The 27,069-nt window shown below is 41.2% G+C and overlaps 1 protein-coding gene across 2 annotated transcripts in view; it reads right to left on the reverse strand.

Moving 5' to 3' along the window:
• Window positions 1–11,760: 11,760 nt before the first annotated feature.
• Window positions 11,761–27,069, reverse strand: part of UPF2 (UPF2 regulator of nonsense mediated mRNA decay) — a gene marked incomplete at its 3' end in the record, with an annotated part of 68,582 nt that continues 53,273 nt past the window's right edge. Inside the window, exons 20-22 of one of the 2 annotated variants that reach the window (XM_082481164.1) lie at window positions 25,670–25,811; window positions 21,791–21,911; window positions 11,761–13,050 (exon numbers count right to left, since the gene is read on the reverse strand). In XM_082481164.1, coding sequence (XP_082337290.1) covers window positions 13,041–13,050; window positions 21,791–21,911; window positions 25,670–25,811 — 273 coding nt within the window. Of the gene's footprint in view, window positions 13,051–21,786; window positions 21,912–25,669; window positions 25,812–27,069 lie in introns of those variants that run through there. The other variant, XM_082481163.1, reaches the window with a different exon arrangement.

A 27,069-nucleotide genomic window follows, 5' to 3' on the forward strand; every position in this document is an offset into this window, starting at 1 on the left:
GCTAAATTAGCTGGGTCATATTCTTTCATCCTTTGTGCAGGGCTGTGTCCTCAACCGGTGGGAAGTGAGAGTTAGATCTTCATTAGATAAACCAATTTCTGCCCAGTGAGGACTTGGAACGAGGTATTCATTGTGGCCCTTTATTATAGCAAATATCCTACTGGTAAATTCTTCTCTGTGCCTGAAACTGTAGTAAGTAAAGCCATGTACTAAATGAAGTTAAGAGTCTAGCTGCTAATAACCTGTATATAAATTTAGCTCTATTTTGTGTATCTTGTGTGTATATGTTGCTGTGATTTTTTTTTTTATTATTATTTTTTTCCCCTTGTGTTAGAGATAACTGTCTTTCATAAATCTGAGAAATCATATATTAAACTGGGATAAAACCATGAAACAATGGCTGATGGGAGGTGGAATTTTGTTCTTTGTCACCCAGTAGCATGCATCTTTCTTGGAGGAGGAAAAGGACTCTTTTTAAGGGCTAATATGAATTTAATAACTCTTCTTTTCGCAACTGTAGATGTGTGTGTGAGCCAGAGCTCAATCCTCTCACACCATGAGTGAAGGGGTGGGGGGAAGGAGAGTTATGTCTGTCTTTTGTCAGGGGATGTGTATTCTTACTGCTGGGCTTCAGGAACTGTGACCAGGGTCCTTGCAGGAACAAAGTTCATCCTGAACAGTGTTTGAAGTAGGCAAAAATCACTCTCTCCCAGTGTTTTGCAATATTAAAATGACTTTTCCAAGAGGAATATTGTATGCATGAAAGAATAGTAACTCATCTTTGTGTTCCCATGGGTGTTACCATGAGCATGGTTCTGCTGAAGGTAGAATCTCCCTTGTTGCACAGGACAAAGTTCCCCTTTAGAGAATATTCCTACCCATCCCTTCTGGGTGTGTTTGCTGCCTTTCTGTCTTTCGTTTGGGTACTTGCACATCAAGCCTGCTAAGATACTGCCAACCAAGAATTAGTGCTGACTCTGGCATGTGTTACTGGAGTTACTGCTGCTAAGTAGAGCGTAGAGGGGAAGGTTTCCTAATGGAATGGTACATAGCTGAGGTGGTGGCTGAACCATCTTGCACTGAGACTTGTCCCACTTCAAGCAGGGTCTGGTTTAGAGCCAAAACTAACAAACTTTGACTTAATAACAATGATGACAAAGGCCTCAACAGATGCTCATGAACGAGTGGCTGCTGTTTCCTCAGACTCCCTAGGGCCAGGGCTGCATTCAGTGCCTTCCGCCCCTTGTTGGTCGTGCGGCTGCCCCAAGTAGGAGGCTGGAGGGTGGCACTAGAGCCCCAGCTTCTACCTGGGAGGAACAATTGAACCAATTCTACTGTTCTGAAGATGGATTTTTTTTTTTTTATATATATACAGGTGTTGTTTAGGATTTATCCAAACATCATGTATCGTAAAAGATAGGGTTTTTTTTTCTAGCGTGATTTCCATTCGAACTCCTGTTTCCATGAGTTACTTTTTTTATCCCCCAAGTAGAATGGTGGGGGTAGCCAAAAGCGTCAGCAGGTCTAGCAGCCTGTCCCCAAGCTTTCCAGGGCTGCCTCAGGGCTTGGGTACATGTCTCAGCCAGGACAGGGCAGGTGGCCTCTCGTAACTGTGTCCTGCTGCAGCCTGGAGCCAGTGTGAGAGAATTTAACTTGGCTCGATCTATAATGAAACTTAAATGAAGTTGCAGTGTCTCACCTTTGCTGTAGGGTAAAACCTCACGCAGCTGCCTAGTTACTGTCAGCCTTTCTAGTGGCTGCAGCTTTGGGAATAAGCTTTTGATGTTTTGACTCCTTCTGTATTTGTTTCACACACACACAAATAAATTTGGCTTCTCCCTTAAAAATAAACAACTTCAGAAAGTGTTATCCGTAACTGATCAGGGAGGGCATGAGGCTAAAGGTAGACTATAGTTTTAGCCCAGCAACTTGGGCTGGTTTTCTGTAGGGCTGGAGGCACAAACAGACGGGCTGTAATTTACAGTGCTCCTGAATGAACTCCAACTGTTTTGTAACTGAACCCACCAAGGTAAAAATCACAGAACACATTCTTTAGCTGCCTGCTTGGTCATCGTTATTCCTGGCAGAGCACAGCCCAGAAGTGGTGGTGAGTGTGGCAGTGATGGTGTGGGGTTGCTCAGGCTGCTCTGGAGGCAGCTACAAAGCTGTTCAGGTGTATCCCACTCCCCTGTGGCACCCACAGCTCTAACTTGTTCTTGATGACTTGGACCCTAAGCGAGTTGTTTGGTGTCTGTAATAGGTCAGTGCTGAAAGACAAAGGGGTGAATGTGGAGTGAGTGGAAAAACTTGAAAGTCTATTTACCTTACTTAAACACGTTTACCTCTAAATGTTGCCTCTCTTTTGCTCTTAGAACCTAGCAGCAAGTTGGCTTGGCTTCATCTACCAGTCTACTTCTAATATTTTGAGAGGTTATGATTTTACATCTGTGCTGGAATAGCCTCGGCCACAGTCAGGCAGAGGATGGTTTGAGTGGTAAGAGGGAGGAAAGGACCTGGGAGCAGGAAGGCAGCAGGGTGACGGCTCAGCCAGCAAGAGAGGAGCATGGCCCCTGCCTGAACAGTAGAGCAGTTCTGCCATCCCCTTGGCTGTCATTTAGCATTGCTGGGCCACTAGCTGAAGAGCAAGTTATGTTAGATGGATTCCTGTTTTCTACAAAATTTTGTCCTGTACTTACTCCTGTTAACTCGCAAGAACATGCTACACCAGCACAAGCTCATGTACTGGCACCAGGAATTGAGTTTAGCAAAGTGAATTTAAAACAGCTGCATATGTAGATACAGATGCTCCCTTCGATGTGGATCTTAGATGAGAGAAAGCCGTTAATTCACTGCCTCTTGCATGTGGCCTTCCACCTGCACAGGGTCCTGCTTTCAGCTAATCCCTGCATCGCCTAGAGGCAAAGGCAGAGGAGTCTTCATCAGGACATTGACTCCCAAACTATAAATATCTTTTCCCCTGAGGTAAGGAGGGTCCTTAGACTGGATGGAGCCAAACCCTTCCAAGGGAACACGCCCTTCTCTTGCCTGTTTTGTTTTTGTTTGGTCTTTTTTTTTCCCCTTGAACAGGGCTTTCTCTTCCCATGCAAGGTGACCCCTCCCAAAGGAGGAAATGCCTTCCTGGAAAAGTTGCTGGTGCATCCCAGACTACTTCACTGACTGCTCAGATGTGTTCTTACCTCAAGGGATCTGTAAGGAAAGATTATTTTTGTTAATCAGGCTAGCCGTTACTTCTCAGCCTTTGGATTTTTCTTACAACCAGCAAAATAAAGAAAACCAGAAGAGGCTTCAGTAACTTTAGGATTGAACTGAACAAGGGGGAGGAAGAGCAGAGAAACCAGCTGGCAGGCTTGAAGGAGCAGCTCAGCTTCAATTTCTCTTTTGTTTGTGAATCTTTTCACCTGCCCTTGAGCTTTAATAAACATTTCACAAAGCCTGAGGAATCACAGACTAAGGGCACTGTTACCCCGGGTGTCTGTCTCAAAGAAAGGGGGCTGTGACAGTGTCCTTAGTTGAGGGACAAACAAAGCCCAAGTTTTTTGAGTTTGGGGTTTCTTTTTTTTTTTTTTAATGATGGGGAAAAAAAGTATAGTTCCCTTCCCAAATAAAATAACTTGATAAAAACTGGTGCATTTGTTGAATGTTTGAATTTAAAAGAAAACAAATAAATGCCTTTGCTTAATCACTTTCCAAAGCCTTTGAGATGAATATCCCCCACATCCCTGTGCCAGAGCTGGCCAAGGACTCTGTCGAGCTGCTCCCTGAGGTCTGTCACAGCTATTTGCTTTCATCCCTCTGCTTCCCGTCCTATGTCCAGGCTCTACCAGTATGTGTCCATCCACCTCCCAGGGTCACTGCACTCTCTGCTGAAGCCCAATACAGACCTTAGGGCAGGTCCTGTCATCTTGAGCTGTGGCTTGGTCAGCCCAGGAGGGACTGGGAAGCCATAGGGAGCTGAACACAGCTGTGTGGCAGGGTGACAGCATCCTTCATGACCCTGGAGAGCCAGCACCAAGCTGCACCGGGCCTCAGAGCTCCCAGCCCTTGCTGGGCACAGCACACACCAGTGCTTAATGGCAGTTATCACAGCACTCCACTCTTATCGCTGACAGTGGCTTCCCGTGCAAGTCACTTCCCCCTCTGATTCAGCCTGGGAGACCTCTGTTAGAAAGTGTTCTCTCATTTCCTCAGAGGTTTGGGAAGGTCAAATTCACCATCAAACGTTTGTGATGTATTTTTTCCCATAATTTCAGCGGAAGCTCACTGCTTTTTGGGCTTTTATTATTGTAAGCATCAGAAAACTCTGTAATTTTTCATCTGTTCTCTGCCTGCTTATCCATCCCTGTGAGGAAGGGGAAGAGCTGTGTTTCCCGGCTCAGAAAGGAGGGCAGTGATGGTAAGCCAAGAAAAAAGGAGCAGAGATGAGCTTGACCTTCTGGTTCCCAGGCTTAGGCACTAATCCTGAATCACCTTCCTCTCCCACCACCACACCTACTGCTCCAGGAGCATTTACTTGTCTAGCCCAGGAGTGAAAAAAAAAACCACAGCAGCCTGGAAGCTTAGACTCACATGTGCAATAAGTTGTTCATACTCTCTGATTAATGAAGATAAGCCACCCATTGTACTGATGCTCAGAGGGTGGAATGACACCAAAAGGAAAAGCATTCATACAAGCTGTCATGGGAGGATGGAGTATTTAAACCCCTATTAGGAAACTGTTGTCAACACATTTCTATTTCCAATACACAAGCCAGCACAGGGGTAGAGGATCAACAGGGTCTTGGGGCAAACTTCATTACCATGGAACATTTCCTGCCTTCCTAAACATATTTACTTTGCCTGATTAGGTTTAATTTTTATTTATGGCATGAGTTTTCCAGTGCACTCAAGCCCAGGAAACGGGTGCTGTGTGCCCAGCACAGCCGTTCCTGCTACATCCGATGATAAACCCCCCAAGTTCTGCGCCAGCTGCACCAAGAGCAGAGAGCACGGCTGCAGCATGTCACCCTGCAGACAACAGCCATGCTTTCTCTGAAACCAAAAGCTGGTTTGATTTTGCATTAGGTAAGACTCACAACTAGTAAAAAAATCCATGGTTTAACAGGGCATGAGATTTGGGACCAACCTGAATAATAAGCCACAAACAATTATGCCTCCCGGGCATTTCAATAAGGAGTGGAGAATTTGTCTAAATGCTGCTGTTGTGTCCATCTTTCCACTGGGAAAGAAAGGCTGCCGCAGGAGGGATGAGGAACCGGAGTCTTCCTGGAACAGCTCGGCTGAATTCCCAGAGAGAAGCCAACTGATCCTCCCCGACCAGGCTGACCACCAGGTCTTCCTCCCAGGAGAGGGCTCATCCTGCCACGAGCCCGAGGAGGAAGCCAGACTCCCATCATCACAGGAAAAGCTTCTCAGAACAGAGACAAGAAAAGCCAAAGCCCCTGCTGAGATCCGTCTCACTACTTTGTTACTGGGGCTTCATTTCCATCACTCCAGGGATGCAACTTCCAGCAACTTGTATCAATTTAATAACCACTTAGTGGATGAATACAATAGAGGTACGAACCTCTCTTCAGGTGGGTTATGAAGGCCTTACTGATGCCTTCGAATCTTGCTTCCCAGGAAAGAAGATCCGATCTTTAGCTTACTACATATATGAGAAAGAGATGTGGTGAGCAGTGACAAGAGGTGTTTCTCAGGGGTCGCTACTGGGACTACTTAACACCTCTTTGGTGACATGGATGTTGGGATGGAGTGTGCCCTCAGCACGTTTGCCAACGACACCAAGCTGTGTCTGGAGAGAAAGGATACCATCCTGAGGAACCCGGACAGGCTGGAGAGGTGGGCCTGTGTGAACCTCATGAAGTTCAACAAGGCCAAGTGATTTAATTTGGTTTGATTTAATCAAATTAACCAGAGAAGAGGCTTTTAAGAGACTGATTGGTGGCTACGAGCCCTAGGAGGTAGGACCAGCAAGTGGAAAGCTCCAGTCCTGAGCAGGCTGCGTGGCTCTACCCAACTCCTGCATCTGCACAGGCTTTCCCTTGTCCGCAGGGGAGGCGGCGCTGGCAGCTGCGGCTAATGCTAGCAAAGTTGCACCTTAACACTATTTCAGCATTTCTTCTCCTGCAGTGAACTGACTGCGGTCAGAGCAACCCAGTTTCTACACTCAGGCACCTGCAAGAGGCAAGAAGCTGCACCTCAGCAATTTTGCATCTCTATGAGGCTTTATGGGTACTGGAGGGTGTTTTTTTTTTAGTGGATCCAGCAGGACACAACACATCACTCTTCACAGCATCACTCCCTGACTGGTCACACCACCTTTAGTGGTGCTTCCAGTTCAAATTCCTGTTTTGAGGAAGAGTGGTACACAAGGGGAGTCCCCTCAAATTCCTATGGCTGGGAAGGAAATTCACAGTCTGAAATAAATGAGACAAACTCCTACAACAAGCTCTGTCTAACCTGAAATGAGGCTCCTCACCTGAACCACTGCAAGATGCCGATACCGATCGAGGAGTGGGGATGGCTGAACAACCATCGGGTGAGATGGAGCTTGCCAAGCACTGGGCAGCACTGGCAGGTTTAGCGATTAACACCCTGCCATGGTGCCTGGACAGCAAGTGATGAAAACGCATCCAGGCAATGAGCGCACTGGAACAGCACTTGGCCACGCAGGGAAGTGCTGGTCCAGTGGGACAAACTGCCACAAAAATCACAGCTGTGTTATCAAGGGAGTGCCCGTGGCAGGAGGAGAATGGTCTGGAATTATTTTCTGCAAATAGAGCTGAGCGGCGTAACCAGCCTTAAAGCACTGGATAATTTATCAGGAGCGGGGCAGCAGCGTTGTTTCTCAGGGATGAATGTAGCACCAAGGGTTTCACACTACATAAAGTTAGTATTTTTCCCTAAATGTCAGTAACTTGCATCAAATGGCCAGAGCCAAGTACACAGCTGGGTCCCTCCCACAATCCTGCGACCCAAAATACCGACACCACTGGCTTATCCAGCAGCGTAGTACCTTTAGTGGAAACGAGCATCACCGGCATCTGGGATCACTTCCCAGGTCCCACTCGTGAGCGTTTCAGCTGTGAAACACCTTAATGAGAGTGTGACGGGGCCATCCTTACCAAGGCAAGCCTGAGGTGCTACCAAAAAGTTGCAAAATCAAAAAATTAAGGAGTAAATACAACAAAGTTTTCAAGCTCTTGGGCTGTGAACCACGATTTGTTTCCAGCAGAAAAGGTCGCTCCCCTTTATCCCATGCACAACAAACATTTTTCCTGCAGGTAAGTGTCAAAGAACAAATAAATATAAGCAAAATTTAAATTTCTTCTTCATTTTTAAGTGTCTCAACCATTTTTTTTTTTTGTGCCCAATGGCTTGGATCCAGGTCACGGAGGGAGGGAGGGAAGGAAGGAAGGAGTCCTTTAACAAAACACTGTTCTAACAACAATCATAAACACCGAGTGTTTTAATGGCACAATCATACCCTGACAATAATAATTTAAAGAGAAAGTTTATAATTCAAACAATACAGGTAAATGTTTGGACATTTACTCACTTGTGTGATTCTTGCCCGAATAGTTTCCTACTCTCAGTACACTTGGAGTGGTTGGAAAAAACCTATTTATAGTTGAGTTCTGAGAAGAGACAGCAAAGTGTTGTCTCAGACAAGCATCTTCAGTGGGGCAGAATGGCACCCGGCCGAGGAAAACCCTTGGTGTGGAAAAAATTAGTGACAAAGCTCAAAAGAAAAGGAAAAAAGGGGAAAAAAATTAATGTATTTATCAGGGGGCAACAGCAGGCTCCTGGTATTATTATTATTGTATTTATTTTAAAAATATTCACTTACCTGGCTGGGATACGCGGTCCTAATATCACAGCACAACTTTTTGGGGGGACAAAAGTAATTAGCAAGTTTGTTTAATGGCTTTTTCATTTATCCACCTTCATTTATACCTCCCGACAGACAAGCGCAATGACCGTTTCGATAATGAGCGCGTATCCGACAGCAGCTCAGCGACCCTGCTCGGGCAGCGCGGTGCCTCTCCCCGCAGCATCGGAGGTCTTTCAGGTCGAACGTGCACGGACTATTAATCGCTCGCCCTTGGCCGCGGCCGTTGTGCGCCGGAGCTGATGCTCCTCAGCGGGACGGGCTGGCAGGAGCCGCGCTGCCGCCCCACGGAGCCCCTCCGGGGTTATTTCCCCAAGTCAGCACTTTTCAACAGCACCGCACTTAAGTCAAACGCATTCCCGTGTCAAGTGAAGAGAAGGCTGCATCAGCAAACCGCCGGAGCCGGCCGGGGTAACTCCTCGCAGCTCCCATCGCGCTGCCCTGCCAAGCACACAATTACTGCTTTGCCAGAAAGGGAAATGAAAAAAAAAATAAAAAAACCAACAAAAACTTAAGCACATCAGGCAATCTCTGCAATACAGAGGTGGTTTTCTAAACCTTAATATACATAAAATAACATTATGTGTGCGCGCTGCGGCATACGTGTCTCAATGCATATAATACTTTTATCTCCATAACAGAAACAGCACAATTGATTTCTTTCTCTGAAGACCTGGAAAGTTAATAAAATTATAACAAGTCTGAAAACTCAGCAGTTCATAAAAAAAAAAAAAAACAAAAGTATGCCTTTTCTTCTTTTATCACATAACAGCACTGCAGGGTAGAGAGAGAGGCCAATACCACCAGCTGTAGTTCAAGGTGTTGCCTGTGAGTAGTGACATTCCCAGGTGAACCTGGCACTTTCTGATTTTGGAGCTTCCCAACCACCTTGGCTCCATCCCTGAGGAAGGACTAACACAGCACCTCCGCTCAAACAGGCCTTCAAGTGATGCACCATAAATCATAGAATCATAGAACAGTTTGGGTTGGAAGGGACCATGAAGGTCATCTCATTCCAACCCCCCTGCCATGGGCAGGGACACCTCCCACCAGACCAGGTTGCTCAAAACCCCATCCAGCCTGGCCTTGAACACCTCCTGGGATGGGGCAGCCACAGCTTCTCTGGGCAACCTGGGCCAGTGCCTCACCACCCTCACAGTAAAGAATTTCTTCCTTATGTCCAATCTAAACTTACCCTCTCTCAGTTTAAAGCTGCTGCCCCTGGTCCTGTCACTGAAGGCCTTGGTGAAAAGTCCCTCTCCATCTTTCTTTAAGCCCCCTTTATATACTGAAGGGCCACAATAAGGTCTCCCTGGAGCCTTCTCTTCTCCAGGCTGAACAACTCCAGCACTCAGCCCTTCTTCACAGGAGAGGTGCTCCAGCCTCTGAGATGCCCTAAGCTGCATCTTGTCAGGTCCCATGGACTTAAGTATGTTCAGGTTCCTCAGGTGGTCACAAACCTGATCTCCTGCAATGGGAGGGACTTCCTTCCCCCTGTCCCTTCCTTGAGCTTTAGGGGCTTAAGCAATGCGGGAAGAGAGATTACCATCAAAAAATGAGGCAAAAAATTTGAGTACAATCACACAACACATTCCCTGGTTGTTAGCAAGCCAGCTCAACGAGCCTCACAGCGGTGGAGATGCAAGTTCTAATGCCTGGACTTGACTTCAGTCCAAATTCTTTCCAGAGAACGATAAGATAACAAATCTTTTACGCAATCAAGGACATGAAACAGTTTCTCCTTCATCTCCGTACATTTTCCCAGATTTAACCACTCCCATGCATGTTCGGGAATGCTGCTTTGGAAACACTGTTCGCAAGAGCACCTTGGACTAGCATCCCTTGAGGAACGCTCCCGGAGGAACATCCTCTCTTTTGTAAGAGAAGACGAGCAATGATACTAGACATAACTTCAGTAATTAAACATCCTGTAATGTGGATAAAGCAGCACGATTCATAGATAACAGATAGGCACTGATCAAAAAATATAGGTTCTTCCCCTGTTCCTGTATCAAAACCTGATACACCCGACCATTTTAATTCAATATTCTTTAAAGGAAGACAAAGCTTTCTAATGACATAAAATGAAAGGAAGCCATGCCACCCCTACAGCAACAGATTGTGCGTGAATCAGGTGGCAAAACTGCTCTGCAAGCAGCAGGACAGCATCCAGCCACACCGCAGGGGAAAAGCAAAGCATACATAGGACACAAACATTTGTTTTGCTGTACATGTTCAACCCTGACTGTTTCACTTGCAATCATTTTTGACATAAGATTTTTTTTATTCAGTATAACGTTAGAATAATTTATTTTAAAATTAAACTCCAAAAGGTTTCACTGAATTGTTTTTTGATTTCAGCCTGAAGTCAGGAAATCCCCAACTGACCCCAACCTATTTCAGCCAGTAATTTTATAAAGGTATTTATTTACATTGATCCAAATTCCATCCAAGGCATTAGACTGACACATGCGTGATAGAGCTAATGTGAATTCCCATTTTATTTTTATCCAGTTATTCAATTTGGATAAATTAAATGCTTTTGAAACTAAGCAGCATGTTGAGAAAAGGAAGTTGACTTTAGTTTGAACCACAATTAGATGCTTAATTTGCTATTAGGAATTGGTTGGCATTTTTCATGAGGGAAGTAGAAATTACATTTGACCACTGGATATGGTTGTATCGCTGTAGAAGACATTCCTGGAGGAGCTCAGAGTTACAAATGTGATTAATACACGTACCCATAAGTTTTATGTGGAAAATGATATGAAAAGAATCACACCAGACTTGAAACGAGGACCTGGTCTTCCTATGACATACTCCTCCTTATAGGGCACGTACATCCCACAGCCACGGCACAAAAAGTACCTTCTCTGACAGAGACAACTGCCTGGAGACAGTCATGAAAACGCGTGGGTTTTGGGGTGACCGCACACTTTCAGGATACTTGCCTCCTCACAAAGTGAGACTTGGCAGAAATCTAGAGAAACACACCTACATGTGATGTTTTAAAAACTTCAAGCCACACTGCAAACTGGAAGATGTCTCCCACCACCCTGAGCAGTGAGGGCCTCGGGGAAAACGGGCTCTCCTCATTCCAGCACTTCCCAATCTCCAGCTTGTACGCGCCTGCAAAGGAACAGACCTAAGGCTGCGCTTGCGGTTTTTCCACTCTCAATGCTCAATTCTGTGATTAAACAACATAACATTAAGTGGGTATATTTTAAAAATCTTGACGACTTCTCCCCTTTGGCGCATCACTGGCAAGCTTGTGCATTTTAAAACTCACTGTAGCTACCTGAGCTAACAGCGTAACTAGTTAAAGCAGAAGGCTGCGGGCTTCAATTCAGCACTGTCTGGTGACAGCAACAGAAACTCTATTTGGCCACAATTTCACTTATGTTTTTAAGCAAGTTATCACCAAGAGGAGTTCTGCTCCCCTCTTGTGTTGGTCCATGTATGGTCCACCACAGTGTTTCACCCTTTCACGTGTTAGCGCACAAATTGAGATGCCAGTGCAACGAGCCATGAGAGGGAACTTCCTTACTCTTAGTCTAGCCAAAACCAGCTTAATTTAACTCAGGTTAAATTAAATGCATGTGACAGCTTACGTTATGTGAAATGATGATCTCAGTTTACAACTCTGCTCAACAGTAAGAAAATCTTGCATTTACTAGGTGCTATTTAAGTATGTTACTTGGGGCAGGAATCCTCTGTTTTGGTAAAATGCCATCTATTTTTATACTGCTTGTACGAAGCACTGCCCCAGCCCCGCGACTTACCACAAACTCTTCAAAACATCATTTCAGAAGCAGTGAAGTCAATGCAAAGAGACAGACATCAATTCTAAATTACAACACTTTATTGCAGCATTGGCAAAGGTCAGATTTCTGAAGCTGGTGAAGATCGGGCGGCATTTCTGTATGAAATGTTACAATTTTACAAGTCTCTCTTCCTACATGCAAAAACCAAAAACAGTGGTAAAAAGGATTTTAAAAGAGCTAGAAAAAAGAATTAGTAGTAACGTACAGATGAGCTCCTTAACTCAATTAACTACCTCTACCAGAATGCAAACAAAAAACTATGCTAATAAATAAGATTGTCAGAAACAGACCAAGAAACCTCATTTCTACTTAGAAAAAAATAAAAATTCTACTTGTTTCCAGACTTAAGTTTTTTTTTTAAACTTTTTTTTTTTGTTTCAATAGACACAGAGGCTTATCAACCCATGAAGATCAACAAAATATCTGGATCGACTCCTTGACATCCTCCTGTTATGCTGACTGGCACATTTTGGTTTTCGATGATACATACAATGGGCTCAACTATATCCCTGTCCTTGGGCTGGTGTCAGGCTGTTCCAAGCTGTACGAGTCAACACCCTGTGCTAATCAACTTCACATTCTATTTTAAACCCTAACAGACATTTTACCTCCTTGGCTCTTAAGTTTTTCACCCTCCCCACCCCCTCCTCCTCCTTCTTGCTCTTCTGGCAGTAAAAGACTATTTCTTAACCAAAAACTTGCTCTCTGAGGAGTGTTTGATAAGAAGTTATCCTACTTGTCAGGGTTTTCTTTTCCATTTCACCGTTTGCTCTACATTTTTCTACTGTAGGTTTGCAGCCCCCAAAGAATACCCTTCCAACACAAAGCACTCAATTCAGAGATAACATAACTCACAGCAAGTTTAGAACTTTGTTTTCCCACATACTGAGCTGTCGAAGACCTTTTCCGTTCCAGTGTAATCCATCTGAGTCTCAGGTTGATCCTTGTTTCCACCAAGCTGCTCACTGGTCAAGTTCACCATCTCATTCATTCACTTCTGCTCTTATGAAAAAATTAACCCTCAACGCGGTTCCCATAACAAAAAGCTTTTTTTTTTTTTTTGCCTTTTTTTTTTTTTTGGTAGGCCATGACTGGAAGCTTCCACTTGTTCTGTGTGGGTTTGGGGGGGAAGAGGGGAGGCTGTTGTTTCTGCCCCATGGCCCCAGCCTGTCCCAGGTTTCGATTCTGAACGCTCTAGACTGACATGCTGAGATGTGTCCACTGCTCTCATTTAATCGCTGGAGGACTCCACTATCCACAACATCAGAGATACAGGACCTAATGAAATGACACTTGCTGCTGGATCAACGTCTCCTAAGAAAAGAAAGGAAAAAATAGTTTAATATGAGATATCCAATACTGCACAGGTTACAACCAGTGGAATCAACTGCTAGTGATTTTGATATTCTTTTACCCTCTACATATTACTGTTACTTTTTTCTATTATCGGCACAAATTTTTCGAAAGACCACATCAGACAGAGAAAGCAGATAACTTGTATCAGAAAAAAAATCCCCTGCACAATTTCAGCAGACAAGTCTAAAATTGTTAAGAAACAGAGAACTGCCATATGCTCCTAGATGAGATGCTAAGCTACTGAAGTGCACAGCTGATTTGTGGATTTGTTGAACTACAAGTTATTTTAAGTAGTTTTCATCTTTTTGTGCAGTTTCTTAATGTTTAGAAGTACTGCAGAAATGTTAGAGGGCTTTCTAGAGTCAAATAATTGTTTAGAACATTTTTAGAGAGACAATAGCTGTATTAAAATCTTTGATTATCCCTTGTTCATGAAAAACACGTCCCCACCCAGAGAAAGTCACATTAAATTCTCTTAAGAATGTAAACATGCATTGAAAAATTACACCAATTTGCAGGCATATGATACAGCAAGACCAGAGTGATCTAGCAGTAACACTAATCCAGTATCACCATCTTCAGCACAACTGTCAGTTGCTGTATCTGGGACTCGTTTTTAGTTCACTTCTGGACTACAAGTTAAAATTTAATATTAAAACATTAACTAAAAATTAGACAACATTTACAATTACAAGAAAGCTCCAGGGCTACACACCCAAGTCTTTTACCACGTAAACAAAAAAGCTCATGTTCTTTGCAGTAGTGTATAAGCCTCAAATTTTTGTTGAGCAGTAAATTAATCTCAATCTAGTTTTTATTGAGAATCTTGCAAGAAAAGCACCATAAGTATGTTTAACTGGACATAGTAACCTCTGCGTTTCTTGTAACAGCCAAAGCTTTCACAGTAATTCAGTGTTCTTATGTGTTGCTTTGTTTTGTTATTCAGTATTTCAGTCACTCAGTATTTGTGTGTTTTATTTAAGCACACTGTATATTTTTGTCAGGAAGCACTGAGCTGATACAACTTACTGCAGTATTGCTTCTGGTTTTTAACTATGTATTAATGTTCCGTAATATACTATTCCAATTCTTTGTGGCACACACTATCAGGAACATTGGCTAGGTGGTTGTAAAATACTACTACTAAACACATTAAAAATTACATTTGTAGAATGCTACAACTGAGAAGAAACTTCAAACAACAATGAACTGCAGAATCGTGCTTTTGCCTCACCATCTCCCTTAAAAAAAAAAGTTCTGCTGTTGATGGGGAGGGAAGGAGAAGGGCTAGAGCTAGCTGCATGCATCTAACTTTGTAAAAATGACTCTCATCCAAAATAGCAGCTGCCATGGCATGTTGGCAGTTGATAAGGCACAGTAAGCAATGTTTCAATGGATTAGGGTGGATGCTGCTGGTAAAAATCTTCATTTTTCCACAAACAGGTATTTTACACAACATTTCTCTCCAAATTAGTAAACTTGATCCAAACCTGTATTCGGCAAGGTCAAACTTTGTACGTAGCTGTAATTAAAGACATCTTGAACTGTACATGTAAAATGAATCAATTCTTTGCAACCTACTCCCCCACCTCCCTTCTCTGCTACCAATACAGGTATTAATTTGTACAAAAATCTTATAGTCAGCTTCTCAACACCACTGCATGAGTATCGATTCTGCCTAAATACTGCATGTGATAGTGAAACACACAGACACACTTTTACCTAATCTTGGCTGGAGTAGAAAACCAGAACTTGTAAAAAGGCACAGAAACATTATACCTTAAGTATAGGCTGGGAAATAATCACAAATGCATTGCACATGTGAAGTTGGGAGAACTTAAGTCAGCAAGACAGCATTATGGCTTAAACTGAAACATGCCCAGGAGAATAAGTCAAATCAAGTGATCGCTGCACATTGTTGATATCACAAGATCACAAAAAATTCTTATTATTTCTTAACATACAAGATATTTGAAATTAAATTTCACACTTCTCCCTAATCCCTTCAATTCCCTCCCTCAATCCACAATGCTCTCTGCATTTTTACAGTAATATATTTCTGCAAAATTTCAGGCTTCTTCCTTCTCCAAACACCTCTCAAAACTCACTTGCTGCTTTGCTTTTCATGACTAATGTCGGCTTTGGTGCCCTCCGTTCTCTTTCTCCTAATCAGATTAACCAAAAACAGGAACATGAAGTAGAAACACAAGCAACACCTGGTATTTGTTTTTCTGTTTTAAATATCATGCTCTTTCACAAACAGTTCTTTTCTCTGTATGCCTTATTCTGCTGAACACGTTTTCTTGCTTTCAGATGCATGAGCTTTAGAGGGGAAGACAGTTCTTAAAGAAGAAAACAGTGTCTGAAGTTCAGACTCCAGCTCTGAACCGTTGTATGGAAAGCAGAGATAACTGACCGAGACTGATCTTTGCTTTCTGCTCTCCTCCCACAAAACTGGCCTTTGAGAATAAGCAGTATGGATGCGTTCCTGTATACTAGCAGAGGAAAAAAAATACTGGAGATACTAAGTCCTGGGAAACCTCAATTCAAGTACCTGTTGTGCCACAGTCAGCTTCTTTCCTCTCTCACAGATCTATGGAATTGAACAAAACACTTGCCTTCCACACAGCAGTGTGCAAATATGGTCACATATCAGACCATGCGGTGACTTGATTCCACAGTAACAAATCGGTAACAGAGATTACAGACCTTAACACATGCTGGAGAGAAATTTCAACAAATATAAATGTGTTTAGACTCATCTAAACACATTACTACTACTGGTGTGACTAAGTTCTCGACAGCAAAACTGGAATTACATTCGGTAGAATGTTAACTAGCAATTTCATATTGAAAAAAATGTAGCATTGGATTTTAAATAGCCGTTACCAATTCAGCTGTGCAAGCATATATTCTCTGGAATAATCATACTGCAGAGTGTGTGTTTCTGGACTAAGAACATAACAAGGTGCCCTGGTTGTTTCCTAACAAATCTGAATTATCAACTTCCATTCTGTAAACATCACAGATTCAAATAATGCACAAAAGCTAGATGCACCTCAGTAAGAGAATCTGAAGTTATGCAAGTTATTTGAGATTCTCATCTGTTCAACAAAAACAAAATACTCTGACAAAATCAGATCAAAGTCACAGTAGGCAAAGTGGGTTACTATCAGGAAGGTGTTTGGAGGATTGGTAGTTAGTTTGCAGAGGGCCACAAAGCTACTGGGGATTTTATTTGGTTTTTTATTATTTATTATTATTTTTTATATTGAAACTACTTTTTAAACAGATTCTTTATAAACGAGTACGCTAATAAAATCTTGCCTTCATTTCCCTCTAAAATTGCAATGAGGTCTCTCTTCACTTTGCTGCATGGATTAGACTCGCACTTATGTTTGCAGAGCCCAAAAAGCACTGTGCTGCCAAGACAAACCCGGGGACCTCACTTTTCTTAAGTCTTTTCTGTTCAATTCCAGTGCAGTCCATCAAAAGAAGCCACAGGATTTGGAACATTCCCACACATACATACTTCATATTCCTACCCTGGGATTTCCTCCCATAAAACAGCTGAAAAGGGAGGCTAGAATTTCTCTGCTGAGTTTGAGTGGCTCTCGGAAAGCTACGCTAGCACATGTATGCATTAAGGAAAAGGATGCAGCGCAGGATCAAGAATGACAACTGAGAAAAGGTCAAGATTGCAATACCGGTGAAAAAGATGGCAAAGAATAAGGGGAACTGAGCTAGTACACAATTAAATACAGCACTGTATTTTTTAGCATTTATGATGTCTAGAAGGTGAAGATGGGAGCCACTGCATTATAAAAATCCCTGAAGCAAGAGCAAAATACTACTAATAAAGTGATGACCTCTTGATTTTTTTTGAAAAGAATACAAGAGACCATTGAAAATGACAACTAAAGATTTCGAAAGCAACATAATGAACAAAGGGATAGATTTGTCCATTCAAGAAAGGGCTATGCCAACACTCAAGAGTCTGCCTACTTTGAGAAAGTGATGATGATATTCTATGACAATCAGCTAGACTGAAGCTAACGGAGAAATTGGATTAGGCTGCCCAAGTCTTCTGGTATGTCAAGATGACATGAATTCAAAGCTTCAAAATATAATGTAGGTCAATACATCAACTACACAGTGGGTGAGGTATGAAGTGTGTTTGTCCAATAGCTGAAACAGGAAATAATGTTAAATTCACGTTTTTCCTTATTATCTGTACTCTGATATTTCAGCATTAATGAAATACTCTTTATTATGAGAATATAGCTAAGAAAATCCTAGCATCCTGTGATTACCTTTATGCTTAATTTTTCTTCATTAAATGGGTTAAAGAAAAATAAGAGATGCAAACAGGAGACCTGAAATTACCAATTAACTTGAATACTATTTAGTTTGTCAGCTTACATCTGTGTTTTGACACAGAGAGATCATCTTTTTTTACTATAGTTTTAAAACAGCGGTGAGTTTTGAGGTTACTCTTTTAATAAGGAGAGGTTTAACAAGTTAAAAAACTCCTTGGTAAGGCTGGCTTCTCTATAGTCAAATTTCTCACTGCAATTTTTTCTTTCTTGGTAACCAATATTTTTAAATAGATTTCATAAACCATGGTTATTTACATTCCCCTTTATAGGCAAGCCATTTAACAGATCTCAATCCTCTTTAAACAAAGGAAAAACTTTTTTGAGGTGAGAGGCTATTTTCCAGAACTGTAAAAGAACATTTTCATTATAAACCCATCACTGAAAAAATTGCTTTTGTAAATTTTGTGTTTCCTGAAGGTATCAGTTTAACAGTTTGATAACCAACGTCCTCTTTTAATACACAAATACTACCGAACTGAAGGCAAGAGGGAAAATTGTTGCCTTCCAAGTTCTGCTGAAGTAAATCAAGGACCCCTACTTTTAATGGAGTCACAGTAAGTTACCTTTAAAGCCAGTCAGCCTTAAATGTACATTTCCCCAAAAGAATCTCCTCCTTGCAGAATTAACAGATCTCAAAAAGAGCCCAAAAAGGTGGTGCTGAATGGCATTAAATCCAGTTGGCGGCCGGTCACAAGTGGTGTTCCTCAGGGCCCAGTAATGGGGACGGTCCTGCTTAATATCTTTACCGAGGACCTAGACGAGGGGATCGAGTACACCCTCAGTAAGTTTGCAGATGACACCAAGTTGGGCAGGAGTGTTGACCTGCTTGAGGGCAGGATGGCTCTGCAGAGGGATCTGGAGAGGCTGGATTGATGGGCCGATGCCAATTGTATGAGCTTCAACAAGGCCAAATGCCAGGTCCTGCACTTGGGTCACAACAACCCCAGCACTACAGGCTTCGGAAGAGTGACTGGAAAGCTGCCCGGTGGAAAAGGACCTGAGGGTGTTGGTTGACAGCTGCCTGAACATGAGCCAGCAGTGTGCCCAGGTGGCCAAGGCGGCCAACAGCATCCTGGCCTGTATCAGAAATAGTGTGGCCAGCAGGACTAGAGAAGTAATTGTCCCCCTGTACTCGATGCTGGTGAGGACCCACCTCAAGTACTCAGTTCAGTTTTGGGCCCCTCCCTACAAGAAGGACATTCTGGTGCTGGAGCATGTCTAGAGAAGGGCAACAAAGCTGTTGAGGGGTTTGGAGGACGAGCCTGATGAGGAACAGCTGAGGGAACTGGGGTTTCTGAAGAAAAGGAGGCTGAGGGGAGACTTCATTGCTCTCTACAACTACCTGAAAGAAAATCAGTCTCTCCTCCCAAGTAACAGGCGATAGGACAAGAGGAAAGGGCCTCAAGTTGCACCAGGGAAGGTTTAGATTGGATATTAGGAAAAATTTCTTCACCAAAAGGGTTGTCAAGCATTGGAACAGGCTGACCAGGGAAGTGGTTGAGTCGCCATCCCTGGAGGTATTTAAAAGACGTGTAGATGTAGTGCTGAGGGACACGGTTTAGTGGTGGACTTGGCAGTGTCAGGTTTACAGTAGAACTTGATCTTAAGGGTCTTCTCCAACTTAAACAATTCTATGATTCTAAAACCAGAGACTATACAAGCTGATGATTACAAACAAACAGCAATTAATTCCTATTTTTGATCCAGCTTTTTGCACAGGCTAAATAAGCAATCTGACAGAGCCTGTAAATCTCACTGCATTTAATTCAATACAGAAACAAGATGTTAATAGATAACAAATAAACATTGTAAAAGATTTCTCTTTTGTTATTTAACAAAATGCATGCTGTATAGCCACAGACACGAATTAATTCTTCCATTTGCTGTGGGGTTATCACAGGCAAAGGAGATGACGCATTTGTAGGTGTTTGGGGTGGTTTTTTTTTGTTTTGTTTTAGCACCCCACTAGACCAAAACATAATCACAGAAAAATTTAGGTTCCAAGGGCCCTCTGGGGGTCATCTAGTCCAAATCCTTCTGTGACAGCAGGGCTAATTGCAAAGCTAGATCCAGCTGTTCAAGGCCAAAAACAACATTAATTTTTGAATCATCCATTATGATAGGTAGGTTTGTCTTTAACCTCCTAAAAGATGTTTGAAACACAGTGCTTACGACATGTTTAGCAACTCAAAAGTAAGGTAAACACACCAAATAGATTTCTCTACTCTTAACAGTACTTTAAATACAGAAAAGTCCTTGTCCCAACCTTACCTATCAGGTCCTGTCAGATTGTACTTTACAGCAGAATCAACCAGATTTACTTGGTCAGATTATCCCTAACATCATGAAATTTAAAATAAAAACTTGGATACCTTAAAGTAACATACATTATTATTTCCAATAAGTTTGAGTTACTATTGCAAGAAAATAACCTATCAGTCGTCTTCATGTACAAAGAAGAAACAACGCAACACAGCTCACTCTACCTGTAAGTGGTAACAGCTGTAATTACACAAATTAGTTCTATCACATCAGAAAGTGAGAACTCCTTCAAACAGATACAAAAATTACTAGCTTGGTTCCTATTTGCTCTCAGGAAATAGGAAGATACTCTAGTGTCCTCAGAGTCCATGGGTAGCTTCTTAACTAAAAGATGAGGGTAGTCTGGGCAGACAGATTGCAGTTCACTCTTTAAAGTCAGAAGACAATCTTCAATATATCCTATACATCAGGAGCTCTAAAAACACAAGCAACAGACAATCTGTACCAGAATTGGTAAGCCACTGGTAGACCCACAATCTCCAATAAATAAATCTCTGCTTAAATATCTTTCAGTGGGGGTTAAGAAAATTCCCTTACTACAGGCTAAGATGGCTCAACTGATGCATGACTGCAAACGTGAGCACTGCACTACACAGCAAATAAAATATGCCTGTTAAAACAAACTTCCTGGTCCCTGCTCTAAGGAGCTTACAGATTAAAAGGAACAAAGAGTAAATTACATAATACAAAACTACATCAGAATTGCAAGCGCATGGCACAGCTACTTGAACAAGCAAACACTACTTAAACTGTTCTCTGGACAATGTCTGACCTAGTTTACAGTGAAGTCCTCAATTATATTTTCCCTAAAACATTTAAAAATAAAAAGTTTTCCAAAGAACTGCATTAAAAAAAAGTCTGCAAATATCACATCTACTGGTCTAGCTGCTGCATTTAAAGAATAACCATAGTGTGCTCCTTGTACAGGTTGTAAGGCATTTGGGAGAGATGACTGAAAGAAGAGAAGACTGCACAGTTATTTATGAAACACCTACAAGTATTACAGCAATTCAGTGTAACTGAATAGTTTGTATTTCTATGACAGTATTAGGTCACAGTGATACAAAAGCGCTAAATGGACAGCATTGCTCATTTTATTGAGTTACGTCTGGTTAATTCTTTAAAAAAAATATTTTAAATTGCTGTCTGTTTTCAAAAAGGAGGGTTTTTCTTTTTGCACAAGCAGTATCTGTGTAGGGTCTCAGTGGAGTAAGTTATCATAAGGAAGTTACAAAATACCTATAAAAATGTACCAGAAAAAAGTTGGCAATGTTACTGTAACATAGGATTATTACACTACATTATTTCTAGTTTACAAAGACAGGCCTATTAGCAGGTAAACTCTCCCTTCCTTCTTGCTGCTCCCATGTATCCACCTCCAAAATTAACTTGCAAAGGGCAGAGAAACATGAAAGCAGAATGTGTTTCACCTGAAACTGTCTATTCAAATTTGTGCTGCAGGGTTAATTGAATGGTTTATTCTCAAGCTTACTCTGAGCGAGAAGAGACACACCAAGATATATTAAAGCTGTAGAATGACTATTAGACAAACTGGGATGGCTCTTTTCATGTTAACACTGTTTTTGGTACGCTCTTGGACACCATAAATCAAAGGTTCTCCTTCGTCCCCATCTTTATTTTCTTTCCATTCAGAGCTTCAAATACAGAGGTACAGCTCACAAATTCATTAAAGTAAAAAAGTACAATGGGAATTTCTCTAGATATTTTTGAGTATCCTCTCCTGCCTCCCACTGCGAAAGCAGACTACCAGCCTTTTCACAACTGAAAAATAATCCTCTGGCTTCCAAACCTCTGTAAAGGACATATTTACAGACACCGTGTTAGATGCACAAAACACTGCTCAGTATTTTAACTGAATGATTTAGACTGGAAACAACAAATGCACTTGCACTACACAGATCATTATCTGTTTCAATTAGGAAGGTAATTACTTGCCTAGAACCAGAATTACCACATTTAAAGGAAGATTGTCCTACCTCCCACCAGTTTTAAAGATTAGATCTGCATTAGGTGCTCCCTTCGGATGCTGGTAACGAGGCCGCCGTTCACGATTAGTATTTGCTGGAGCTGGACGCTGTGCCAGAGACTGCAACATTTCTGTAATTTCATACAGAAGAAAGTTAAATACATTTTCTATGCATCTTTTTAAACAGGATTTTACACAAGCACATTTCACTGCCATGTAGTAAGAGAGATACCTTATTGACACGTTGCTGTACTTTAGGGTTAACACTCAAGTTACTCCACAAAAGCTAATTTAAAAAAAGTTACTAAATTGCATAGACAGTTTTGATAAATCCAAGCTACTCCATAATACGAACTTGCATTTCCAGGTGTTCTTACAGAAGGTTTTCATCCCAGGTGCTTAAGAAAGGGGCTGTGACCTTTTATTCTCTAAACATATCAGCCACTACTTTCTTTATGAATGACCAGGGACAAAGGTTCACAGCAGCAGGAGAAGCCACAACATGAAACTACCCTGAAATAGTAACAACTGGACAATTTTGCTGCCAATTAAAGACTCAGTGAGAAACTTGTCCTAAAATTAGGCACTGAGAAGTCAGGTATTTAAGTCTAAGCTAGCCATAATAGGATCCTTTTACAGATAGACAGGCACCTGAAGAGGGTGACTCAGCTGACCTACATTACACCAGCTGTCTCATGATAGCGCTTTTCACTTTACAGTTAGTGAGAAGAAATAGGTGGGTGCAGAAAAGAAGCCTACACTGCCCGGTTTAGCCCTGGATGTCCAACTTTGGAGCAGTTTAAGCTACGTAAGTATTGTGTTTTGGCATTCAGTAAAACTTCATTTCTAACATTTCATTTTTTTTTTTTTTTTTTTTAAATTATTAAAAAATGGCTACTTTGCAGGTTAAGTGAATGGTTATTAAGGACTCAATATAATTAAAAATACATCACAGGAACCTCCACATAACCTCTGCCCATATGTTAGTGCATCTAATGGAAAGTATTTCTGACAGTCCACCTGTGCAAGAATCTACATTGCTCAGCAGACAGATGGAATAAATGAAGGGGAAAAGTGGAATAAGCTGTTAAACAGATTATGTTTGAAAGTCTGCTCTGTCTGGTTCTCTAATCTCCAGTAATCTCATTGGAGACACATACCCATCACCTGCTAGAAACAAACATTGCTCTCACAATGACTTGCACAGGGCAAACCTGGAGACTCTAATGAGATTCTCTCACCATTTACAAAACGCACACAAAGCTTTCAGTAAGTTACCCACCCAGTCTTTAAGAAACTGGGAAACTCTGAGTGATTTAATATACAATATCAGTGTCAACAGTTAATAAACCATGTGTTTACAATGCACATGCTCCCCTGTCAACACCTGGAAAAGGCAAAGAAAGCCATTCAACACACTGACACTCCATTTTTGTGAGCATCATGAAATAACATCCTTCAAAACAATTCTGTATGCCAGGAGAGATCTCTGTTGATAGTGACAAGACCCAGGAAGAAAATAAGAAGAGACTATGGTACATCGCCAGCCAGGTGCTAGAAGCAAGCAACGAATGAGCAAGTGTGTGCATGCCTGTCACTTCTGTTTTCCCCACCGTAGGCAAAAGAAAATATCAGGGTTTGTGCAAAGTCAGTAACTGGAAAGTTGTGTAATTGAGACGATAACAGAAGGAAGAAATGGCAAAGGAATATGATGTATTAGCTAGGCATGTCACCCATCTTTGGTTTTAGTGAAAAAAAAAAAAAAAAAAAAAATCTACACAGAAAAATACCAGTCTAAATTAAAGAGTCACCCAGCTCCTAGTATTTCTTTAAATTAAAAATACTAATAAACATTGCTGAAGTATTAAATAATTATCTGATAGTACCTTGAAGTACATTGGTGAATTTTCATCTGTTAGCTCCCTGTGCAGATGAAAAAACCAAATGGTACATGCAAATGTTAGGACAACCCTCAGGCATTCTTCCAGAAATTGAGACTTCTTCCTCCCTTGGTAACTTCAAAGCTTGAAATAGAAATTTAAAACTAACTCTTTCTTTCAGTTGGTATGTACCAACTTGTTACAGGTAAACTGACTCTTCAAAATAACAATCAACTGCACAAAATCTAAATAAAAGAAGTTCCAAAGAGGAACGTAATTTGGCCTGTTTAATTTAATCTGATTAAAATGTCCTTTTCAGTTTGGTTATACTGTGTCTATTACCCAGGTTAATAAAAAAGAATTAACAGCTGTTTTTTAAAATGGATGTCAATTACAGAAAAACCTATTTCTTCTGTGTTGATTTTTCTCCTATATTAATGCTTTATACACAGCACCTAGAAAATCTTTGAGAAATTAAAAAAACCCTGCCTATTACTGGTTATCAATTGGTATCAGTTGTCCGGCTCATTTCTTTTGGACAAAATCAATGTCATCCTTTTTTTGGACAAGAAGCACAATTGCTCACAATAAAATCCAGACTAAACTGCCTGATTTTAAAGATACCCACAAAGTCATATGACAAGGCATAAAACTCCAAATGCCCTGACCAGTAAAAATATCAGAAATACCATTAATGAGGGAAAAACCACAAAAGGTCTGAGAAAAGCACCAGAATACTTAATTCTGGAGTTTGCTGTTTCTCTTCCTTTTTCACAAGTGGGTTTTGTAAGAGGGTACTGGCTCGGAAAAGAAGATTTTAAGCTGATTACGATGTTTAATACTAAGAATATATTGTGTTATCATTTCACAGCTCTGCAGACACTTACTTTGGAAAAATACTCCTTTGTACAACTACAAGTTTAGTTCTTGTACTATCAAAGTTCTGAACAGAGTGTTAGATTCCATAGTGGGTTTAGCATTAGAGCTGCTTTAATTTAAATTTCCCATTTCTTGATGAATAATGACCTTTCACTAAATACCTTAAATGAGATTTCCTGCTAATTAACTACTTACACTGTGATTACCACCAGACTGCAACATCTTTACAAAAAAGTAGAGCAAGAACTTTGGAGATATTGAATAGAAATACTAACATAAGAACTGAATACCACCAATTTTATTGGTCTGGCTTTGTTGGCTACCTGAGTAAGCCAAGGACAGTTGAGTCTGGAAAAAAAAAAAAAAAACAAAAAAAAACCCAAAAAAAAACACAGAACAACCAACCCACCACAAACCACCTAACAACCAAACAAATCAAGTGCACCAGTTTAGGGGCCATATAATCGGCTGTATTAACTGTTTGCTTCAATCTGTCCTGGTTCCAAAATACTTGACTTCCACATCCTTAAAAAACAAATTAGATTATATAATTTGTATGAAACCTTCATTCTGTTAGTATATTCTTATGCTCCAGATTTGTAGCACTCCTAGAACCTTTAGCAATATGAAGTTGAGGTGACAGTTATTATTTCTCAGGTGACAGTTACCTCTTAGTATTTGCAAGTCTTAGCAAGACTGATGAAGATACTAAATACTATTATGATCTAAAATACCTATTAATATCTAAAAAGCAGAGTTTAAGTTGTACAAAATTAATTCCTCTTGTATCCAACTCATTTGTCTTGCAGTAATGGAGACAATGCCACAAACATCAGGTAATTTTGTGTCCTGTTATTTTTAAGGAAACAATCTCAGTTCTTCCCCTTTCCCAAAATAAATAAAAGGATTTGAGGCCCGCTTGAAAATTGCCTTTCATGAAGAGCTATGAAAACTTCTTCAAGCACAGAGCCTAGGGAGTAAATAACGAATGACTGAAACTAAAATACAGGTTTTCCATGAAGTATTACAAATTAATATTCAGAAACTGAACTGCTAATAAAAAAAAAAAATTTTGTAGAGCCACGAAAGTACCTCTGAATATAAAAATTAAATTGGCAATTTTTTTTTACCCTGGTAGTCCTCTTGTTCTTGCCGTTCATTGATATCCAGAGTGAGCTTTTTCATCCTCATTCTCTCCTCCTGTTCAGCTTGCTGTTGGTTCCAATGGTTTGCAGCGAGTTGGGAAGACATTGGTACATTCAGGATCTTAAACTGCAAATGAAAATAAGTTTTTAAGTGCCCATCACAAAACAAAGCCAACCACAACACAATCCAAAATACAGAAGGGTTATCATAGACTGGTTTGAGTTGGAAAGGACCTTGAAGATCACCTAGTTCCAACCCGCCTGCCATGGGCAGGGACACCTCCCACCAGACCAAGTTGCTCAAAGCCCCATCCAGCCTGGCCTTGAACACCTCCAAGAATGGGGCAGCCACAGCTTCTCTGGGCAACCTGGGCCAGTGCCTCACCACCCTCAGAGTAAAGAATTTCTTCCTAATATCTAATCTAAACCTACCCTCTTTCAGTTTAAAGCCATTACCCCTTGTCTTACCGTTATACTCCCTGATAAAGAGTCCCTCCCCACCTTTTCTGTAGGTCCCCTTTAGATACTGGAAGGGGCTATAAGGTCTCCCCTGAGTCTTCTCCAGGCTAAACAACCCCAACTCTCAGCCTGTCCTCACAAGAGAGGTGCTCCAGCCCTCTGATCATCTTCATGGCCCTCCTCTGGACTCACTCCAACCAGTTCACATCCTTGGGGGGATATTATTATGTTTATTTCCAGGTTATTGTGATGAGATACTGCCTACATAAGTTTCTAGTGGAAACTCTGTTGGGGTTTTCGTTTGTTTGTGGGTTTTTTTGTTGTTGTTTTTTTTTTGTTTGTGGGTTTTTTTGTTGTTGTTTTTTTTTTGTTTGTGGGTTTTTTTGTTGTTGTTTTTTTTTTGTTTGTGGTTTTTTTTGTTGTTGTTTTTTTTTTGTTTGTGGTTTTTTTTGTTGTTGTTTTTTTTTTGTTTGTTTTTTTTTTTTTTTTTTTTTTTTTTTTTTTTTAAGTTCTACATCACATAAGGAAGCAGGAGAATACACAAGATATTCAGACCTCCTATATGTTCTGTGTACAAAAAAGGCTGATATACTGCTAAGGCAAAAGACTACTAAACGCACTATTTATGGGAACAAAATTTATTAACTTTCACCATAAGCACACAAATATATGCTTTATTTCTTATTTTCATACAAGACAATACCCTCACAGTCAATTACACTAGTCTTGAGGACAAAGCATCATAGCCGGCTCAGAAAGCTGCATCTCCCTCCAAAGGTCTTTACCTTCCAAGGAGATGAAGCCCCTGAGCAGAATTTCTACTATTAACCCTTGTGATAACATAGGAGAAATGTTCCAAGTATTTCAGATATCCTCCAGCATTCCTTGGCCAGCACTTTTCCTTTTACAAATGATTCTAGCTTCAC

Source organism: Vanellus vanellus, assembly GCF_965231255.1.
Source record: "Vanellus vanellus genome assembly, chromosome: 1".
In the NCBI taxonomy this organism is placed as follows: Eukaryota; Metazoa; Chordata; class Aves; order Charadriiformes; family Charadriidae; genus Vanellus; species Vanellus vanellus.